The sequence below is a fragment of the Acinonyx jubatus genome, chromosome B1, assembly GCF_027475565.1.
Source record: "Acinonyx jubatus isolate Ajub_Pintada_27869175 chromosome B1, VMU_Ajub_asm_v1.0, whole genome shotgun sequence".
Classification (NCBI taxonomy): Eukaryota; Metazoa; Chordata; class Mammalia; order Carnivora; family Felidae; genus Acinonyx; species Acinonyx jubatus.
This window is the reverse complement of record NC_069382.1, coordinates 195,281,294-195,299,123: the sequence shown is the minus strand read 5'-3', so window position 1 is coordinate 195,299,123 and position 17,830 is coordinate 195,281,294. Positions and strand designations below refer to the sequence as shown.

General features: G+C 50.1%; 1 protein-coding gene across 5 annotated transcripts in view; it reads left to right on the top strand.

Moving 5' to 3' along the window:
- The window catches only part of STX18 (syntaxin 18), a 128,208-nt gene that overhangs the window by 59,294 nt on the left and 51,084 nt on the right, over positions 1 to 17,830 (top strand). For 4 of the 5 annotated variants that reach the window (XM_027034744.2, XM_027034674.2, XM_027034924.2 and 1 more), the window contains one exon: positions 10,390 to 10,457. The exons of the other annotated variant lie outside the window; for it this stretch is intronic. In XM_027034744.2, coding sequence (XP_026890545.1) covers positions 10,390 to 10,457 — 68 coding nt within the window. The remainder of the gene's footprint in view (positions 1 to 10,389; positions 10,458 to 17,830) is intronic. 5 annotated transcript variants of the gene reach the window in all.

The following is a 17,830-nucleotide window of genomic DNA, read 5'->3' as shown; positions in this document are numbered from 1 at the left end:
CCTTGGAGAAGGGCAGGGGCAGGGAGCTTCCTCAGGAGTTTGTGAGGACGGGTAGAGAGTGGCCAGCACTCCCGCGGTGACTGTCACCCCTCAGTACCCTGCATTCATCCAAGGGTGGTGTCATGCAATAGAAATTAGGGGGGAAGTGCTGGGAGGGGCCCAGCCCGTGGCTCTTGCTTCCCAAACAGTTGCCGAAGAAAAGAAGGAAGCAAGAAAGGGCCACTTCATGTATGCAGTCCCTTCACAGACCAGCTGCTGCGACCTGGCACCAGTGGAATTTCTGTGGCGTTGCCAGGCTCTTTTGTGGGTGACAAGTCAGCGGGGAGCCTCTCTGGCACAGGGACCCACAGCGTGACTGCAGCAGGGTCGCCATGCTCCAGAGGTGCCTTGGTTCTGAACTTGTAGCTGTAATTGGTATCGATGCATTTTCAATTATGGCTGAAGGGAGTGGATTCAGATTTAGTTAGTGGGCCTCCAAATTAAACTTGGGAACACAGTCCTTGTGAAAAATCATGTTAGCTTATCAGTAGTTGGCAAACACTTATACAACGGTGGTTCTGGCTGTGCCTTTGGCTGCATACTAAACTGAACAGCAAGCTGTGTCCACTGATTGAATGAAACAAAAATAATGATTTGGTGTTACAGGGAACTTTTTACAATATGCCAGAGGGACCTACTGGAGTCTCTTTAATCTTGAACAATGGTTGTTTCTTGCAGAGGCAAATTATGCAAATCGGTACTTAGTGTTTCATAATCAATCAGGTCTTTGTTGGAAGTGTTGTGAGTGCCAGCAGAACAGAATTCCTAGCGTGGGGGGGGTGGGGGGGGAGTGTGGGGGGTGGCTTGCAAGTCAAACCACTGCTGTGACCAGCAAAGGACACTTGTGACCGCTTTGAACTCTCCCCAGTTAAAAGGCAGCCATCCTTTGAGAAGAATCCCACCGTTTTGTACCAGGCTTTTTGTTTTACGGTGTATCTCGCTTTGGGTAATTTACAGAGTCCCCGGGAAGGAGCAGCTCGCAGGACTGTTCTGTGGGCGACCCACCCAGACAGAGCTGGGCCTGCCGCCTGGGATGGCAGATGGCAGCCATGCTCCTGCCCCTGGAGCTCCCTTTGTGCCCAACCTGCCTCCAGCGCGGTCTTTGCACGTCGTCGACTTGGGCTCATCCGAGCGCACGTGTAGATGTCCAAACAATGGCGTCTCAGCTTCGGCCTGCACAGAACAGTTAACCTTTGATAATGCTTTGATTCTAGATCAAAAAACAAAGAACCAGAGAAATTTTAAAAGCCCTTGGGAAAACGTGGTGATGTGTTTTAGAGTTCCTGTTAGTACTACAGCTGTAAGACTTGGGTCGCCATCTAGTGGATAACGGGAAGTATGAGCCGCCGCGCTACGGGGTTGAACCCTACTCTTAGTTGTTGAAAGGGGTAGAAGATGGGTTTGGTTCGGAACACAGAATCACCCTCGGGGAACCGCGTTGGGCTAGGCGTGCGCCTGAGCAGCTTACGTCAGATAGACCTGAAAACATTTCACAAGATGCTAACGTCTCTGAAAGAGATCCACGTGCAGGAGAGGGCCTTGACCTGGCCTGGGAGTGGCAGAGAAGGCTTTTAGGAGGCATCAGACTTGAGCAGAGGGCTTGGGGCAAGAAGACTGGGATCGGGTGGGGGGGGTGGACTTCGAATCTGGAGATGTCCACGGGGAGAGGGACACCCAGGGCCTCGGGCTTAAGGAATCAGGCCTGATTTGTCGGTAATGGGGAGTCCCTGTGTACTTTGTCAGGAAGTATGTGGGAAGATTTGCCTTTTTGTCCAGAAGTATTTTTTGTCTGGCTGCAAAGATTATACATGCTGATTATAGAAAAATGTTAAAGTACACAAAGGTTTTAAGAAAAAAGCAAAATCTCCAAATCTGACCACCCAGACAACCATCAGTATTTTGAAGAACAGTGTTCCGACTTCCTCTCTGTGTATGTGTACAACCTTAGGTATGATTTCGTATCTTTTCCATAAGTGCATCATGCAGTATGTGCTTTGGGCGACCTTGCTTTCCCCTCCGTGCTCAGCAATATGCTTGTGGGAAACCATCCATGTCTGCGGCCCAGACTCACCCAGAATACACCAGGCTCACCCAGGTACAATCCTGTGTACCTCACAGGATTTCATTGGTGTGCACGCTGGGATGTTAGGGGTTTAGTTTGGTCCCTCCTGGTAAAACCTTGTATGTACAAGGACGGTGATGTGACAATCTTTTTTTTTTTCCCCCTGTCAAATGCATCTGGATTAGGAAGCACACTTTTTATGGTAGATGGGTTATAGAGAATTTCAACATCTTGATGATTTTGGGAATTAGTCTTATTTAAATATAGCCACTTAAAAGTGAATTTATGTTCAGAGAAAGAAAGGAACGGGTCACATGAATACCTGTAGTTTCAGAATGCAGTTCAAATCACTTGTTTGATTAAGTATGAACTTCCTAAAGAGGCCAGATCCTGGAGTGTGGCTGTTAGCTTTGTGCTGTCCCATAGCTGGAGACCAGGCCTTGAACCGGAACAGCTCGGCTCAGCTTTGGGTACTTCTGATCTCAAAATGTTCCTTCTACACTCGTGGTAAAAGCAAGCCTCACAGACCTGCCGTGCTCGGATGGGACGGCGGGGTCATCTTCTGGGTGGACTTGGAGAGCACTTGCTTTGGGAGTCACAGTCTCCCATTGGTTTTGAACCGCTTACGTGGGATGTGTACCCTCCATGTCCTCTCATCTGTGACCTGGGATTATAATGGAGCCTACCCACAGGGCCATCGGGAGCAAATGAGATAATGGACGGGTAGTACTGACACTGGTAAAAGCTGGCAGGTAGCTCGTGCTGCTGCTGTTTTCTAAAAATTGCATTCACCACCCTCTCTTTGTAGTGAAGCCCAGGGAGATTAAGCGACTTGCTCAAAACTTCAGTTGGCAAAGGTTAAGAGTTTAGGGGAGCCTATAAAAGCACCCCTTTCTTCTCAGCCCAATTTTGGAGCCACCTGAAAGAGAAATACAGGAGTTAGAACATGAAAATCCACACAGGGAGCCTGGCTTTAGGTTTGTAGTGAAATATGGGGGGAGCTTGGGTCAGAATATCCCCCCTCTGCTGGCTGGCTGGCTGGCTGGCTGATGGGAAAAACGGAGAGGGCGAGAAGGAGCCGAGCGTGCCCATTCTCCTTTCTCCAAATCATAAACCAGTTAAGTGGCTCCTCTTCCCTCTGAGGCCAGGGTATTGGTCCCACTGAAGTCTCCCTGCACCTGAAGCCTCAGGAGTGGGGGAGCAGAGTCTCCTTCAGCAGGGGGCGGCAAAGCAGAGGTCAGAACCCAGGCGTCTCTGCCAAACCCCCTGGGTTTCTTGCTCTTCTCTCTGTTGCCCGCCCTGCTCCACCCAGCCCCGCAGTCATGTGCCCAGAGTCGACTCCTTTGCCCATGTCCGCCCAGGGCCAAAGGTGGCTGCAGGGGAACTCAAACGCAGGGAAGAAAAGCCGTTGGGGAAATTGCCTTCATTGTACGTTTAAGCCAAATTTTGAGGCTGTTTAAGGATTGAAGGAAGCTCAGGATGAGCTGAGCGTCAGGAAGACTGCTGTTCTTCCTGACCGCCCTGTTTCCTTGCTCATGGCTGTGGGCCTTCCCCCCGACATCCAGGTGGCCTTGCCAATTCCAAGCCTGCCGTGTCGCAGAACGCGAGACCCAGCAGCCGACCCGGGAGGAGACGGCTGGAGCCAGTGGCAACATTCTCTTCCGATATGTGAATATTCCTACTGTAACATATAGGTGACTTTTAAAACGAGCGCTGTGTGTGGAAGCTTTTCTTGCAGATCTTTCTGTATCCGCTGTAGTTAAACACGTTTTTTAAGATCAACATTGTACGCAAATACTCTCACACGAAACCCAGCTTCTATTACTGGGAAGAAGGATGTCAAACTTCATTAAGTTAAATATTAGTAGTCTTTTGACAGAATAATACAGGATAAGTGACTTCGCCTTTGAGTCACAGAGACCTGTGATCAGTCTCAGTTCTGTGTCTTTTTTTTTTTGTTGTTTTGTTTGTTTGTTTATTTTAAGAGACAGTGCGAGCTGGGGAGGGGCAGGGAGATCAGAGACAGAATCCCAAGCAGGCTCCGCACTGTCAGTGCAGAGCCCGACACAGGACTCAAACCCAGGAACCGTGAGATCACGACCTGAGCTGAAAGCAAGAGTCAGATGCTTAACCGACTGAGCCATCCAGGTGCAACGCCCCCCCTCCCCCCACCACCCCATTCTGCGTCTTACTAGCCTTGTAACCTTGCATGGCCTCAGTTTTCATGTTGCTTAAATGGGAACAGCGGTCATGTCTAACTCATCCGGCTGCTCTGGGGAGAGTAAAGGGCAGCCCGTGCCGAGCAGTGTCTGCACTGCCTGGTGCACATGGCCGGTGCTCAGTGAGTGACGGTCGCCGTCGGCTGTAGTCACGTGTGTGGTGCTTTGCTGAACACGGGATGTGAGAAGAAAGGAACAGCTGGACGTTACTCGCTCGGATGCTCTTCTCGGTTCCCAGTCATCCCTTTGTGGATACTGTGCTGGAAAACTGCAGTTGTGACCTGTGCACAATGTGCGCTCTAATTTGGAGGCTGAGAACGCAAGCCTGATACTTAGAACGCCAGGGCTCCAGCCAGACTTCACCCCGAGGTGTCCCTCAGCACGTGGTCTGTCCCGTCTCTGACTCTGTGTGGTGACCTGTAAAATAGGCGTGATGCTGTCCCCTGTGGTCACGCCTGGGAGAATTAGGTGAGCCAGTGCACGCAGCTCTGGGAATGGGAAGAGCTCTGGGAAAAGCCTGGTACACCGTCTTTTCTCGGTGACGGTTTTGGATTTTGAAAGGGGCGTCCACCCTGATAAATGGAATTCTAAGCAAAGATTGCAAGTACTTAGAAATAAAGCCGGTAGAGATTGTGTGTGGAATTTAGTTGTTGGTTCAAGCGTGGACAGCAGAAAATCTGCACACAAAATGACTAAAAGTGTTGAGGGAAGAAAGCGCTAAATGGGAGATGTTTCAAAATGTTTTTTATCAAGGGAGATTTCAGATACTCCCTCAAGCAGACAGGATGGATGACGAAGCCGCAGGTACTCGTGTGCCCATCCTCAACTCTTACCGGCCCGCGGCCCGTCCTGCTTCGTCTGATGCTCCCCTCTTCTCCATGTGGTTTTGAAGCAAATCCCAGGTGTCCTATTTGATTGGTAAATTTTCAGTGTATTTCTCTAAAAGAGAAGGATTTTAAAAACAGGGAAGTGAATCATAATGCATCAGATATTAAATACCTCCTGTGCTCCTTTTCTCTCTCAGCCTGCAGTTCACGTCTCATTTTAAACTATGTTTTATGTTAGAGACAGTGGACGCTTCTCGTATAATGTAGCCGTGTAGTCAAGCCACAGCCGGTGGGCATAAAAACTCTTCCTTCCGTGGTGGGCCGGCCATCAGTCAGCTGGAAGGTGATGGGCTTTGTGAGAGCAGACCGGCTCCTGTGAAGCATGCTAGGTTGTGCATCCTCGGACCTTAGTGCTCGCGCTGCCCCCTCTGGGCACACGTGCTGACTCTAGGAGAAACACGCACAGACGGCCGGTGTGCTCCTCTTTCTTTGTTGGTTCACTCGGTTGTGTAGGTACAATCTTGTGACAGGTCTGATACCTTTTTGACCCAACTTGTACGTCAGGACTTCTCAGATCTTGAAGCTCTTTCTGTTGGATTTCCAACCCCCCACAAACTCCCCCCCCCCCCCCCCCCGCCACCTTTTCCTTTTCCAACATTTATTCTCTTCTGGAGATACAAAAATGAACAGGGCATAGATCCTGACCTCACGGGGCTCAGTTGAAGTCTAGTGGGGGGTCACAGATAAATACTTGTTATGTTCAATGGAAAGTGCTAACAGGTATCTGTAAAATACTAAGAAAGGTGTTCAGGAAGGCTTCATGGAGGAGGTGACATTTAAGTGGAACCTGGAAGGACGAGCAGGGATTCTTCTGGTGGCATGGGGTTGGGGTGAAGAGAGCTGCTCTAGGCAGAGCAAGAGCAGTCACGAAGGCACAGAGCTGTGAAGATGGGGTGTCCCTCCCCTGCCCAAGGCTGTGATGTGCCCCACAACATGGTTCAGTCCCCAGAATACTCCCTGTTTTCAGCCCTTGCGTTTGTCACTCACCTGGTCCCACAGAGACCTTTCCAGTGACCTGTTCCTTCTCCCGAGACTCTTCCTCACCCCCTCCATGTCGTTCAGTGATACCAAGACTAAGACACTAGTTTAGATCTTTATGGGGCAATAAAATTTCCATTTTACTCCGATTTCCTTGTCAAACTTGACACCAGAATGGCCTTTCTCCTTTTAAAAGTGAGGGCCGTTCTCTTTGGACACACACACAAGTGATTCTTTTAAAGTTACCACTAGATGTGGAAACATTCACAATTCAAAGCATACAAGTGCTCACACCCCTGCAAATTTGAAAATACAAGAGCCATAATAGAATTGTTGAAATAGAATAAGCTGTCTTTGGCAATGACACCTCCCCACCACGTGAGGGTGCGTTAAGAAGGCAGCTCTCTGCGCCGTGGGAAGAGGGCTCTCACCAGACCACGTCTGCTGGTACCTTGATCCAGGACTTCCCAGCCCCCAATACTGTGAGACCGTGTTGTCGTTTAAGCCACGCAGCCTGTGGTATTTTGTTATAGCAGCTTAAATTAGGACCCATTGTATTAGTTTCTTACTGCTGTTGTAACAATTTACCATAAACCCGGTGACTTAAAGCAACAAGAATGTATTATCTTATGGTTTTGTCGTCTGAGGTCCAAGATGGGACTTTGTAGGTTGAAATCAAGGTTGGGCAGGGAAGCGTTCTTTCTTGGAGAGACTTAAGGGAGAATCTGTCTCCTTACCTTTCCCAGCTTGTAGAGGCCAACTGCATCCTCAGCTCCCTCCTCTGTCTCCAGAGCAACCGGTCCTCCTCCCACTGCATCACTCTGCCCTCCCTCCTGCCCTTCCTCTTCGACATTTAAGGACCCTTGTGATCATATGGGGCCTTCCTACTGGGTGAGCCAGGATAATCTCCCTATTTTAAGGTCAGCTGATGAGAACCTGAATTCCATGTGCTATGTTAATTCTCCTCTGCCTTCTAACAGAACGTATTCACGGGACTTGGAAGCCTTTGCAGGGGGAGGGTGGCATTTTTGTACCTGCAACAGCAAACACAGTTCTTTAGGGCTTCTCTGGTACCCACTGTTTTGTCAACATTCAGTAACAGTTTTTGAGGCTCTGCGTTGCTCCGGGAACTGTGCCTGATAAGCACAGGAAAGGGAAAGGTATCCATCACCCTCTAGGGGCTTGCCATCTACTGAAGGGAAATTGGTCTGAAATTAGTCACTGTGGTCATGAAGGGAGGTCATGAAGGAAGGGGTGAGGTCAAGGTGCCACATTTTGTGGGTGAGTGGGGTCTGACTGTGCCCGGGGGTGTGGAGCAGATACAGGGAGGGAAAGAGGAGAAGTCTGTGCAGGAGGGAAGGTGGGTAGGGCATTCCAGGGAAAAGGAGAACCATATGGGTGTGCGTGTTGGGCATCTCTGGGACTTGGAGCCTGGCGCCTACTGGGAGTGTGGCAGGGACTGAGGCCACACGGGACTTGTGGAGCTGGACTGTGAAGGGCCTTGAGTGCTTTATGGGAGTTTGGACTTGACTCCATTGTTTAGGCCTGGAGGTTACTTGTTGGCTGCCCTTTGGCAAATCAGCCTTGGAACTGCTGCTTTTGGCTGCAGTGTATTTAAATGTTGGTTTATTTTTGAGAGGGAGGGAAGGGGAGAGAGAGAAGGAGCAGGGGTTGGGGCAGAGAGAGAAGGAGAGAGAATCCCAAGCAGGCTCCAAGCTGTCGGCAAAGAGCCTGACGCGGGGCTCAATCTCATGAACCATGAAATCGTGACCTGAGCCACAATCAAGAGCCAGCTGCCCGACTGAGCCACGCGGGTGCCCCTGGCTGCAGCGTGTTTTAAATCCAGAAGTCACCACCACCAGATGTCCTGTAGCGTCCGCCGTTCACCTCGCCTCTTGTGGGCAGTGGCTGGGCAAGGGGACAGAAACCGTTGCAAGTTTGAAAACAGGATGGTAACGTGATCAGTTCTTAACGTGTGGTGCAGTAAACACTTCGTTTGTACTTCTCTTGAGTATTTTCCCCAACAGTCTTAAAAGGCAGATTTTGTAAGGCAGCTGAGGTGGAAAAAGTAGGAATAAGAGTGTGAGGAAGGGAGCTGTGTTGTACAGGAAAATAGGTCGGACGTGGACTCCGGTGGTCCTACGTTTGACTGTAAGCCTTGCCACGCGTTGACGTGCTAAGTGGGTAACGGTGGGTGAGTCCCTTAGCTTCCGTGAGGTTCACTTTGCCACACTGGTTCCCGTCGGAGAGCAGTGCTGCGAGTGCCCACAGCAGGACAGCAGGGAAGAGAAGGAGGTGGTGTGAGTGAAAATACCTACCAGGGCAGGGCTAGCGGACAGACTCTCAACCCTGGTTCGTTACCCGGCAAATAAGCGAATGCCGTGGCCACGCTTCATTTTCAGTGTGATTCCTGCTCTGCACGTGCCTGAAGGTCCTTTTCCGAACCAGATTTATTATTTATCTAGACCCTGTGGGAAACCGAACCGATCCCCTGTTGACCTGTCTCCAGACAAACGCTGAATGTTTTCTTTGTGATAAATACTATCTTTGTATTTAGACATACGCTTGTTCCACAGATACTCGTCGACCACCCCCGTGCCCCATGTGGCGCTGAGACCTGTGTGGGGGCTGCACAGCCCCCGCCCGTCGGTTCTCTGACAGGGAAGCAGAGGCCATGGCCGTGAGTGACTTGGTGCCACGTGGGTGGCATGCAGAAGTGCTTTTGGGTTGAGAGCAAAGCGAGAAACAGGCTGAGTTGGCCTTGACAGAAAAACTGTCATGGAAAAGATGAAAGTTCAGCGGACCCTTCAAGGCCGGGGTTGTGTGTGTCTGGAAGAGGTAGCAGGGGCATTAGGAAAACGAGTGAGCGCTGGTCAAAGGACAAAGCAGGCCACCAGCCTGGTTAATCAGTCTCTCCTTCTGGAAACGCTTTTGTCCCTGTCGACCATGATCCTAGACTTCTTCCCACCTCTTTTTACTTCATTCTACTTAGTTTTTAATCCCTAGCTCCACACGCAGTACCTGGGCACACGGTAGGTGCTTTAGAGTAGGGTTTGCTTATGCTAGTTCCCAGCCGTCACAGAGGCAGTCCTTTGTACCTGGTGTCCTTTCGGTTCATCCGTGGAAGTAGGCCATCGGGAAGATGGAGGTTTGCTGTGTGGGAATCTGCCGTTGCCTCTGAAGCTTTTAAATCTGCTGCTCTGCAGGGCCCCACCTGTCAACCTGGTATCTCCAGCCTTAGACTCCGTCCCTAGAACACTTGGAAGATGCAGTTTTTGTCTGTACTTTTAGAAGGCACATAAGGAAAGGAATTGGCCTTTGTTGAGCATGTGTCGTGTCAATGTTAGACGTGCATGATCTTACTTAATCTGGAAGTTCCTTAGACATCATCTCTTCATAACATCCTAGATCTATCACAACACTTACAGGTTCAGGGGCGACTTTGGGAAAGTTAACCAACAAGTTAATGACAACAGATGACCCTTGACCAACCTGGGTTTGGGTTGCCTGGGTTCACTTATGTGCAGATTGTTTTTTTGGATAAATGCAGTATAGTCCTGTGGGTGGGTTTTCTCTTTCTTATGGTTTTCTTTAAATTTTTTTTTAATCTTTATTTATTTTTGAGAGAGAGACAGAGTGTGAGCAGGGGAGGAGCAGAGAGAGAGGGAGCCACAGAATCCGAAGCAGGCTCCAGGCTCTGAGCAGTCAGCACACAGCCCGACGCAGGGCCCGAACCCAGGAACCATGAGATCATGACCTGAGCCAAAGTCGGACGCTCAACCGACTGAGCCACCCAGGCGCCCCATCTTTCTTGTGATTTTCTTAATAACATTTTCTTTCCTCTAGCTTGGTTTTTTGTATGAATTTAGTATATGATATACAAAATGTGTGTGAACTGACCATTTATGTTGTTGGTAAGGCTTCTTGTCAACAGTAGGCTACTAGTAGTTAAGTTTTTGGGGAGTTCAAAGTTATATATAGATTTTCTGTGTGGGGGTTGGCGCCCCTCACCCCGCATTGTTCAAGGCTCAGCTACATATGAGAATCCAAACCGAAGTCGTCCCGTTTGTGGCTTCAAAATTTTTCTATAACCTGCATTCCATCCTCTATTAATTTAAATTACACGTGAGTGTAACATATCCATATCTCTCTCTCTCCCCCCCCCCCCCCCCCATGTTAACAGTTTGCTTTCTTTTCATTCTAGATTTCACACATTGGCAAACTGAGAGATTTTCTCCTGGAACACAGGAAAGATTACATTAATGCTTATAGGTAAGTGCATACTTCTAACCATGGCTTTGGTGACTGAATTCTTTTCCATACCTATATTCCTTTTGAGGCATTTGCCCTTACTTTTTACTTACTCACCCAGAGTCGCCGTGGGGAAGATCGGTTTGGCCGTGGTGTCGGTGGCAGAAAGGACCGCCCGTCCCCAAGATAGGCTCTTCTCTACCCTCCAAGTCCCAGTGCCCCCCACGGCACGATCTTCAGGATCGATGCTGCCACACGTTTGCATCTGTGTTGGTGCCACACACGTTGGGAAACACGTAGACACACACGAGACCCACCCTCTCAGCATGGACTTACTGAACCCACGATGGAACGCTGCCGGTCACGTAAACGTGTCATGTCGGTGCGTTTTTTGCATCTAGAGAGGGTTTGGTTAGCTTGCTTTTTTAAAAGAGAGAAAGCATTTTGATTGAGCCTTCCAAAATGGTTTCTGGAATGGACTCCGGCTCTCAACAGATACAGGAGCGTTGCAGGGCAGACACCTTGTCTCCTGTGCTTCCTGACCTCCATTCATACCTGGCGGTGGGGTGGACTGTCCGCCATGGGACTCCGCTTCAGGCCTACTGTGTGAATTCACGAGAAAGTTGGATGGGATGTGCGAAATGACATCATAAGTAATTTTATACTTTTAAATGTGCTTTGTTCGTATGGTTTTGGAATGTCGTAAAATTCTCACTCTTAGTACATAGTACCAAGAAGAGCTTCTTTTTAAGCTCTCAGTTAAAGTAACAGCTCAACACTAGATGGCAGTGCAAATCTTATTTCCCGAGGTGTGTGTGTGTCTCCAGTACTGATTTGATAGTTCACAAGAGTAGAAGCTGCAGCCATTTTGGGAAACTCAACCAAACTGGCATAAACCTCTCTGTCTAGCTCCTCCCTTTGTACCTGACCCCTTAGGTCACATAAGTGGCTATAGAGGCCTTGCCTGGAAATCCATTGTTAACTTCCCTTTGCCTTGAAAAGGCATCCAACAAGGCAGATGTTTTAAATGTCAGTTTAGTTCAAGCCACCCCACTCCCTTATTAGCACTGTGAACCTGAAGAAAGTCATTTAATCTGTAAAACCCTGTCTTTCTCCAAACGGGGACTTAGCGAACTACCGCCCGTAGGCCAAGTCCACCCAGCTGCCTGTTCTTGTACAGCTTGTGAGCTAAGAATAGTTTTCGCATTTTTAAACAGCTTGGAGAAAAGACTAAGATCTCACCACATATGAAAACGATACGAGATTCACATTTCAGTGTCCACAAATAGAGTTTATTGGAATACCACCAAACCCATTCATTTACACATTATCTTTGGCTGCTTCTGCGCCACAACAGCAGAAGTGAAGGGCTGCGGCAGACCGTGCAACTTGCAAAGCCTAATGTATTTACTCTCCGGCCCTTTTCAAAGCGTTTGCAGAGCCCTGCTCTAAACAGAGGGGTTGATGATCCCTCACCAGCTAGTCGAGAGATTCATACAAGACAGTATAATGGAAATGCAGTGCATTTCCATGCATTTATGAGATGATTGTAAAGGGTGCTGCTCTATAACTTGGCAATCGTTTTCACCTTTTCTTAAAAAAACGCGCTTATTTATTTTTGACAGAGCGCGTGCGCGAGCGTGAGTCGGGGAGGGGTAGAGAGAGCCGAGGGGACAGAGGATCTGAAGTGGGCTCTGTGCTGGCAGCGGTGAGCCTGATGCAGGGCCCAAATTCAGGAACCGCGAGATCGTGACCTGAGCCAAAGTCAGACGCTCCACCGACTGAGCCCCCCAGACGCCCCTCAACTTCTGACGATAAAAGTGATGTTAAAGGCATTTATTTCTGCTCAGCTCCCACACAGTGTGCATCCGTGTTCCCAGACGGCTCCGAGCCCTCTCCCTTTGTCGCCCAGTAGAGCCAGCTGCTGGCCCACGGCTCCCTCCTTGCCAGCTGCTCTGCGGCAGATGCACAGATGGACATCCCAGATCTCTGGGGGCCGGTCCCGCTCTGCCACTTACTGGTTGGGTGGCTTGAGTGTCAGAGCTCTGGCCCCTGAGGCTTCCTGGTCCCGACTCATCCGTCTCCCCTTTGTGGAAACTCAGTCCCCGCTGCAGCTGCTCTTTGCCACCACATGCATCCTGAGCTCCAGTCCTACCCGTTTGCGTCCCTTGGAAAGAACGTGGGCTCAGGGGGTCAGGCACACCCAAGTTCAGTCCCACGGACGCCCAGTGTTAATCGTGTGAGTGTCTAGAGCTCGCTTCACGTCTTTGTGCTTGTTTTCTTTTTTGTAAAATGTGGATAATGTTCTCGTGAGGATTATGTGAGACGCGCAAGCTCCTGGCACATAGAAGTCCCCTGGGGAACGACAATAGGGTTGGAACCCCGTGGGACCTATAATGAACTTGTGGGGGGGGTGGTCAGTTAATAAAAAACACGCGTCTCCTTCCTGCCCGACAGCGGTGGGAGGGAAGGAGAGAGAGATGGCATGCAGGAGTCAGGTGAACGTGATGAGATGGACGAGTTACCAGCTTTATCACCGGTAAAAATCCAGGGGGGCGGGCAGAGCTTAGGTCTGAGGGCGGGCGGCCTTGTTGAAGGCTCCTGAATTAGACTCACTCAGCCATGACCTCCACTGAATGGTCACAGGGGCTGGAGCACAGAGAGCGGGGCAGGCCCCTTTATAGCACAGGAGAGAGAGGAAGACAGCAGGACATCTGTTCTCTGTAAGCAAGCAGATCCCGGAGAGGAGAGAGAGAACAGAGCCGTGGCTAGATGCGTGTGCGTGTTCATGCCCGTGCCCAGTGAAGTGCCCTCCCGCATGAGGGCAACAAAAGTATACCACTTGGGGGGAAAACTTCCTTGGTTTCTGTTGTTCTTAATAGAACCTAGGACTAGGGGGTAGGCATCCCCTCAGTGACATGCGTTCTCTCCCGATAGAGAAGGGCCGCCCTTGTCGTCCCCCAGCAGGTCCCCCCTCCTGACGGTGTAGACCGTCCACGGCCTGCCTTTGACCACTTCTGCCTCCCAGTGTGCTGGCCTTGGCCAGGAACATTTTAGATGAAGTATGATCATGGAATTGAAAGAAAAATTGCCTTCAGACCCATAAAGCTATGTTAGTTTGACATAATTAGGAAGCTGTAATTTTTTCCATAATGTAGAGCTCAGACTTTATTGACCCATTTAATTTTTTTTTTTTTTTTTTTTTAGTAATGACATTTTACTAGAGCAGAGCAGCACGCAATGAGGTGGCCTCTGGCTGGATCTCTTGAATGATTTTAATTAAAAATAATGTTTCCACTTCTGGTAGATGTACCTTTTCTGCAATGTCTTGGCAACAAAACAATACCCCTTGGGGGGAAAACTTCCTTGGTTTCTGTTGTTACTAATAGAATAACCATACTGTCAATTTCCAACTCGAAAGGTTAACGGGTAATGTTCCTAAAGGAACATCACCTTTTAATTGAGTAATCAGTCTTATCAAATTAACCTTTAGACCTTTTCAGTTTCCCTGAGCCGAGTTTCCATTAAATCAAAATAGAGAGTAGGAGGATGTTAATCTAATGTTCTTGGAATTAGTCATTTATAGATCCGCTCCACCCACGGGGTGCGTGTTCACTTGGAGGTATCTTTCTTGTTTATTTGTCCCTGACCCCTTTTCGCCTCCGTTTCTGATGCGAGTGTTTCTAGTTTCTATTGGGGAGGAGCACAAGACCAGAGGCCCCCCTGCTCCTGTTTTCCCTTCCCGCTCTGCCTGAGGGGCTGGGGGGATGGAGTGCACCTTCTGTAGGGCACATTCTGTTAGCATTACCTGGTGTGACCTTGGTTAAACCAAACTAGCTAAGAAAATGAGATGCCAGGGAGGTCCAGGTTCCGCTGAGAGTAGGACCATCTGTTTTCCAAGAACCGAGGGGTTTCCTTCTGTCCTTCCAACTCTACCCCAGAAAGTGAGGGGCTGGGGTCAGGGGGTGGGAAGGTGCCTCGCGCAGGGAGGAGACAGGAGACTCACCCGACGCCCGGGACTGAGAGGCCCAGGCTCACTACTCCCTTCTCTCCCATCATCTAGGATGGATGCAGTCACTCCCTTTGCCCCTGAAGCTTTCCAGGGAAGGCTCTGGAAGGGCTCTGCAGGGGGCCTCCTGAGGAGCACAGATGCAGCTGTATATCAAGCCTGTTCTGCCATCAGCCTCACGCACCGAGTCGGGTCGTTCAAAAAGTATTTGATTGTGATGCGCCGGTCTATCAGCCTGCCAGATCCTAAGCATCGCTCTTGATGACGCGGATACAGCAGCGAACAGGCAAAAAGTCCTTGCCTTTGGGGAACCTAGATTTTTGTGGGGGAAGACAGATAAACAAAATTAAAAAGTAAACGATACAGAGTGTTAGAGCAGGATAAGTGCTTTGAGGAGGAGGGGGAGGGGAAAGTGGCTAGAAACGTCAGAAAGGGTACAGTCTTATTAGGGTAGGTCAAGGCAGGCCTTATTAAGAGGGGGACGTTCAGTAAACACCTAAAAGAAGGGATCGGTTTATGTAAATATCTGGGGAAAGAACGTTCCAGAAGAGGGCAGCCAGCAAGTATAAAGGTCCGGGTGTAGGAGCATGTCTGGAACGTTGCAGGAGCAGCAAGGGGGCTGGTGTGACGGGGCAGGAGGGTTGGGGCCTAGGTGAGGATGAGCTCAGAGAGACAGCAGGAGCCAGATCTTACAGGCCATCTTAAGGATCTTGTAGCTTTTGCACGGACCTTGGCTTCTATTCTAAGTGGGGGGGGAGGCCACTGGAAGGTCTTGTAAGGACGAGTGATAGGACATGACTGACTCACTTTGTAACAGCATCAGTATGGCTGCTGTGTTAGGAGAGGCCAGAACAGCAGACCTGCAAGGAGGCTCCAGTTAAATCCAGGCGAGGGATGTCATGGCATCGTGGACCAGAGACAGAGCAGTGGGTGTGATAACAAGAGGTCAGATTCTGGAAATATTCTGAAGGTCGAGTCAAGGAGCGGGTTTGAGAAGAGCAGGCAGGGGCTCAAGGTGGGGCACATTCGTGACACAAATTCAACATCTGATTGGACGGTTAGATATTCGTGCCTCAAGTTCTCGGAGAGGTTCGGGCTGAGATAGAAGTTTGGGACTTGTGGGCATAAAGCTGGTATTTGCACCGCTAAAGCCACAAGACCAGACCAACTCACCCAGCGGGCAGTGTGGAGAGATTTCAGGGACTGGGCCATGAAATGTCCATCTTTAAGTGTTCAGGGGGCTAAGCGGTGTCCACAGAAAGCCTGAAAACGAGCAGTGGGTGAGGTAGGAGGAAATCAGGAGGGTGGTGTCGTGGAGGCCAGAGGAAGAAAACTTGAGTCAGGGAGGGGAAGCCCCCGGTTCCTCCCAGTGTGTGCAGTGTAACTGGGTAAGGACTGAGCCCCTGTGGGGGCCGCTGGTGCCCTGGGGGCGAGGAGAGTAAAGTCTCCTTGGATTGGGGTCAAGAAACAGTGGTCCAGATGCTGGGGACCTGGGTGCAAACTTACTGGAGAAGTTTCACCTTTAAGAAGAGAGAAATTAGCAGTCATTCTTAGGAGACATGGAATTGAGAGGTTTTGTTTCATTTTATTTGTTTAAAATGGGAGAATAATGCCACATTTGGGGGAAAGATCCAGTAGACGGGGGAAAAATGCTATTGGTAACTAACATAGGTAGCGTTCGCTCTGTGCTGGCCCCGACTAGGCGCTGCGCGCACATGGTCGATGGTGCAGGGGCGAGAAGGAGCATTGCGGGGGCTGCCCTGGTGTCAGGTGGGGCAGAGCTGGTAGGTGGACATCCACCCTGGACGCGGAGTGAAGGTAGTGTCTGCGGGCCCAGCAGAGGAGGCCGGGAGGAGTGGGGGAGCCTGGGGGCATTCTCCAAAACCGGGAAGCAGTTATCGCTCACCCTGAGGACGGCTTGAGGAGCACTGGCGGAGGGGGGGTGGGGGGGTGCGGAGAAGGAGCGAGGGAAGGCACGTGGAGCACACCTGCCCGGCACCGTTCGGGACCCACCTGATGGAGCCAGTCTTGTGATGTCTGTCTGTCTGATTTCCACTTGTTCCTAAACTCAGCTAAACAGTGTGCAGTTAACTGTTGGTCTTACCACTGGCCACCGCTGTCCTCGGTCTCGTTCCCACTCCCCGGACTCCTTCCTGGAGCCAGACTTTGCTGAGTGGCCCTCTGAAGGTTAGGATTAAAATGGTCGAATCAGTTCGACAAGACCCGGGCAAGCAGGTGGTTTTTGAGTGCCCATCACGGGAAAGCGGCCTGTTTCCACAGCGTCTAGATGGCACCGTGTCTTCTGCCCTTTCAGTTGGTCGGCCGTGGCTTGTGGCCTCCGGCCTGCCGCAGTCTGTGGCCACGATACTGAATGTCACAGTGACTTTTCCCTTTTCCTTAAAACAAGAGCATAGATCTTCAGAAAGCCGTCCTTTGTTACTTAAAATCTCCTTTAGTTTCCTCAGATTTTATCATCAAATGATTCTAAAAGCCCATTTGCCCTGGTTCCTTTTTTCAAAACAAAGTGTCGGTCGTGGAACATTTGGTCTCCAGATCAGTACTTCTGTCCTTTTCAACTGCATTATAAGGACCAGCCTTAATGGTGGTTTCTTCCTTCCTTACTTCCAGCTCTTTCACTCCTCTGTGTTTTCTACTAATGTCTGCTGCTCACCCAGGCCCCAGATCCCTGGAGCTGATGAGGCTGTGCCTCCAACATCTCTTCCGTCCCTGACAGCTTTATGTCTCAGATCCGTCACCTCTTCCCAGTCCTTGCCATCACCCACACCCTGCCCAGTGCCCCTTTCTTAAATTTCAGCCCAGCAGAAATGTACTAGCACCTGCCTCTTACACAGCGTAGGGAGACAGAGATGAATAAGGCAGGATTCTCTGTCTAGTTTCGATAACCCGTTGACTGATCTTCCCCCTCTATTCCATCTAATGAGATACTGCCGCATTGATCTTCACGAGGCTGAGCCCTTCGATGGGCTACAGAATGCAGCTCCTTCCGCTGGCACTGGAGACCCACCAAGAGCTCGTAGCTCTACCTGTTCTGTGCTCTGGCCAAATCGAACCGCTGACTGTTCTCCAGATAGGCTCGCTCTCTCCTGATTCCATCCCGTTACTTAGTAAGAGTGTCCACTCTGGTCTCCCCATGGCCACATCCTGCCTTTCAAGATTTGGTTCATAGATCGCCTTCCTCCCCGTCAACTAGTGGGAAAAAAGCGTCCTGTCTTCTGAACTCTTCCCTTTTGTGACACGAGAGACCCCCTGGGTGGTGGTTCAGAGCCAGGATGCCTTGGTTCAAATTCCAGCTCTGCCAATTACTAGTTGTGTGACCTTGGCAAGTTACTTAACCCCTCTGTGCCTCAGTTGCTTCGTGTGTAAA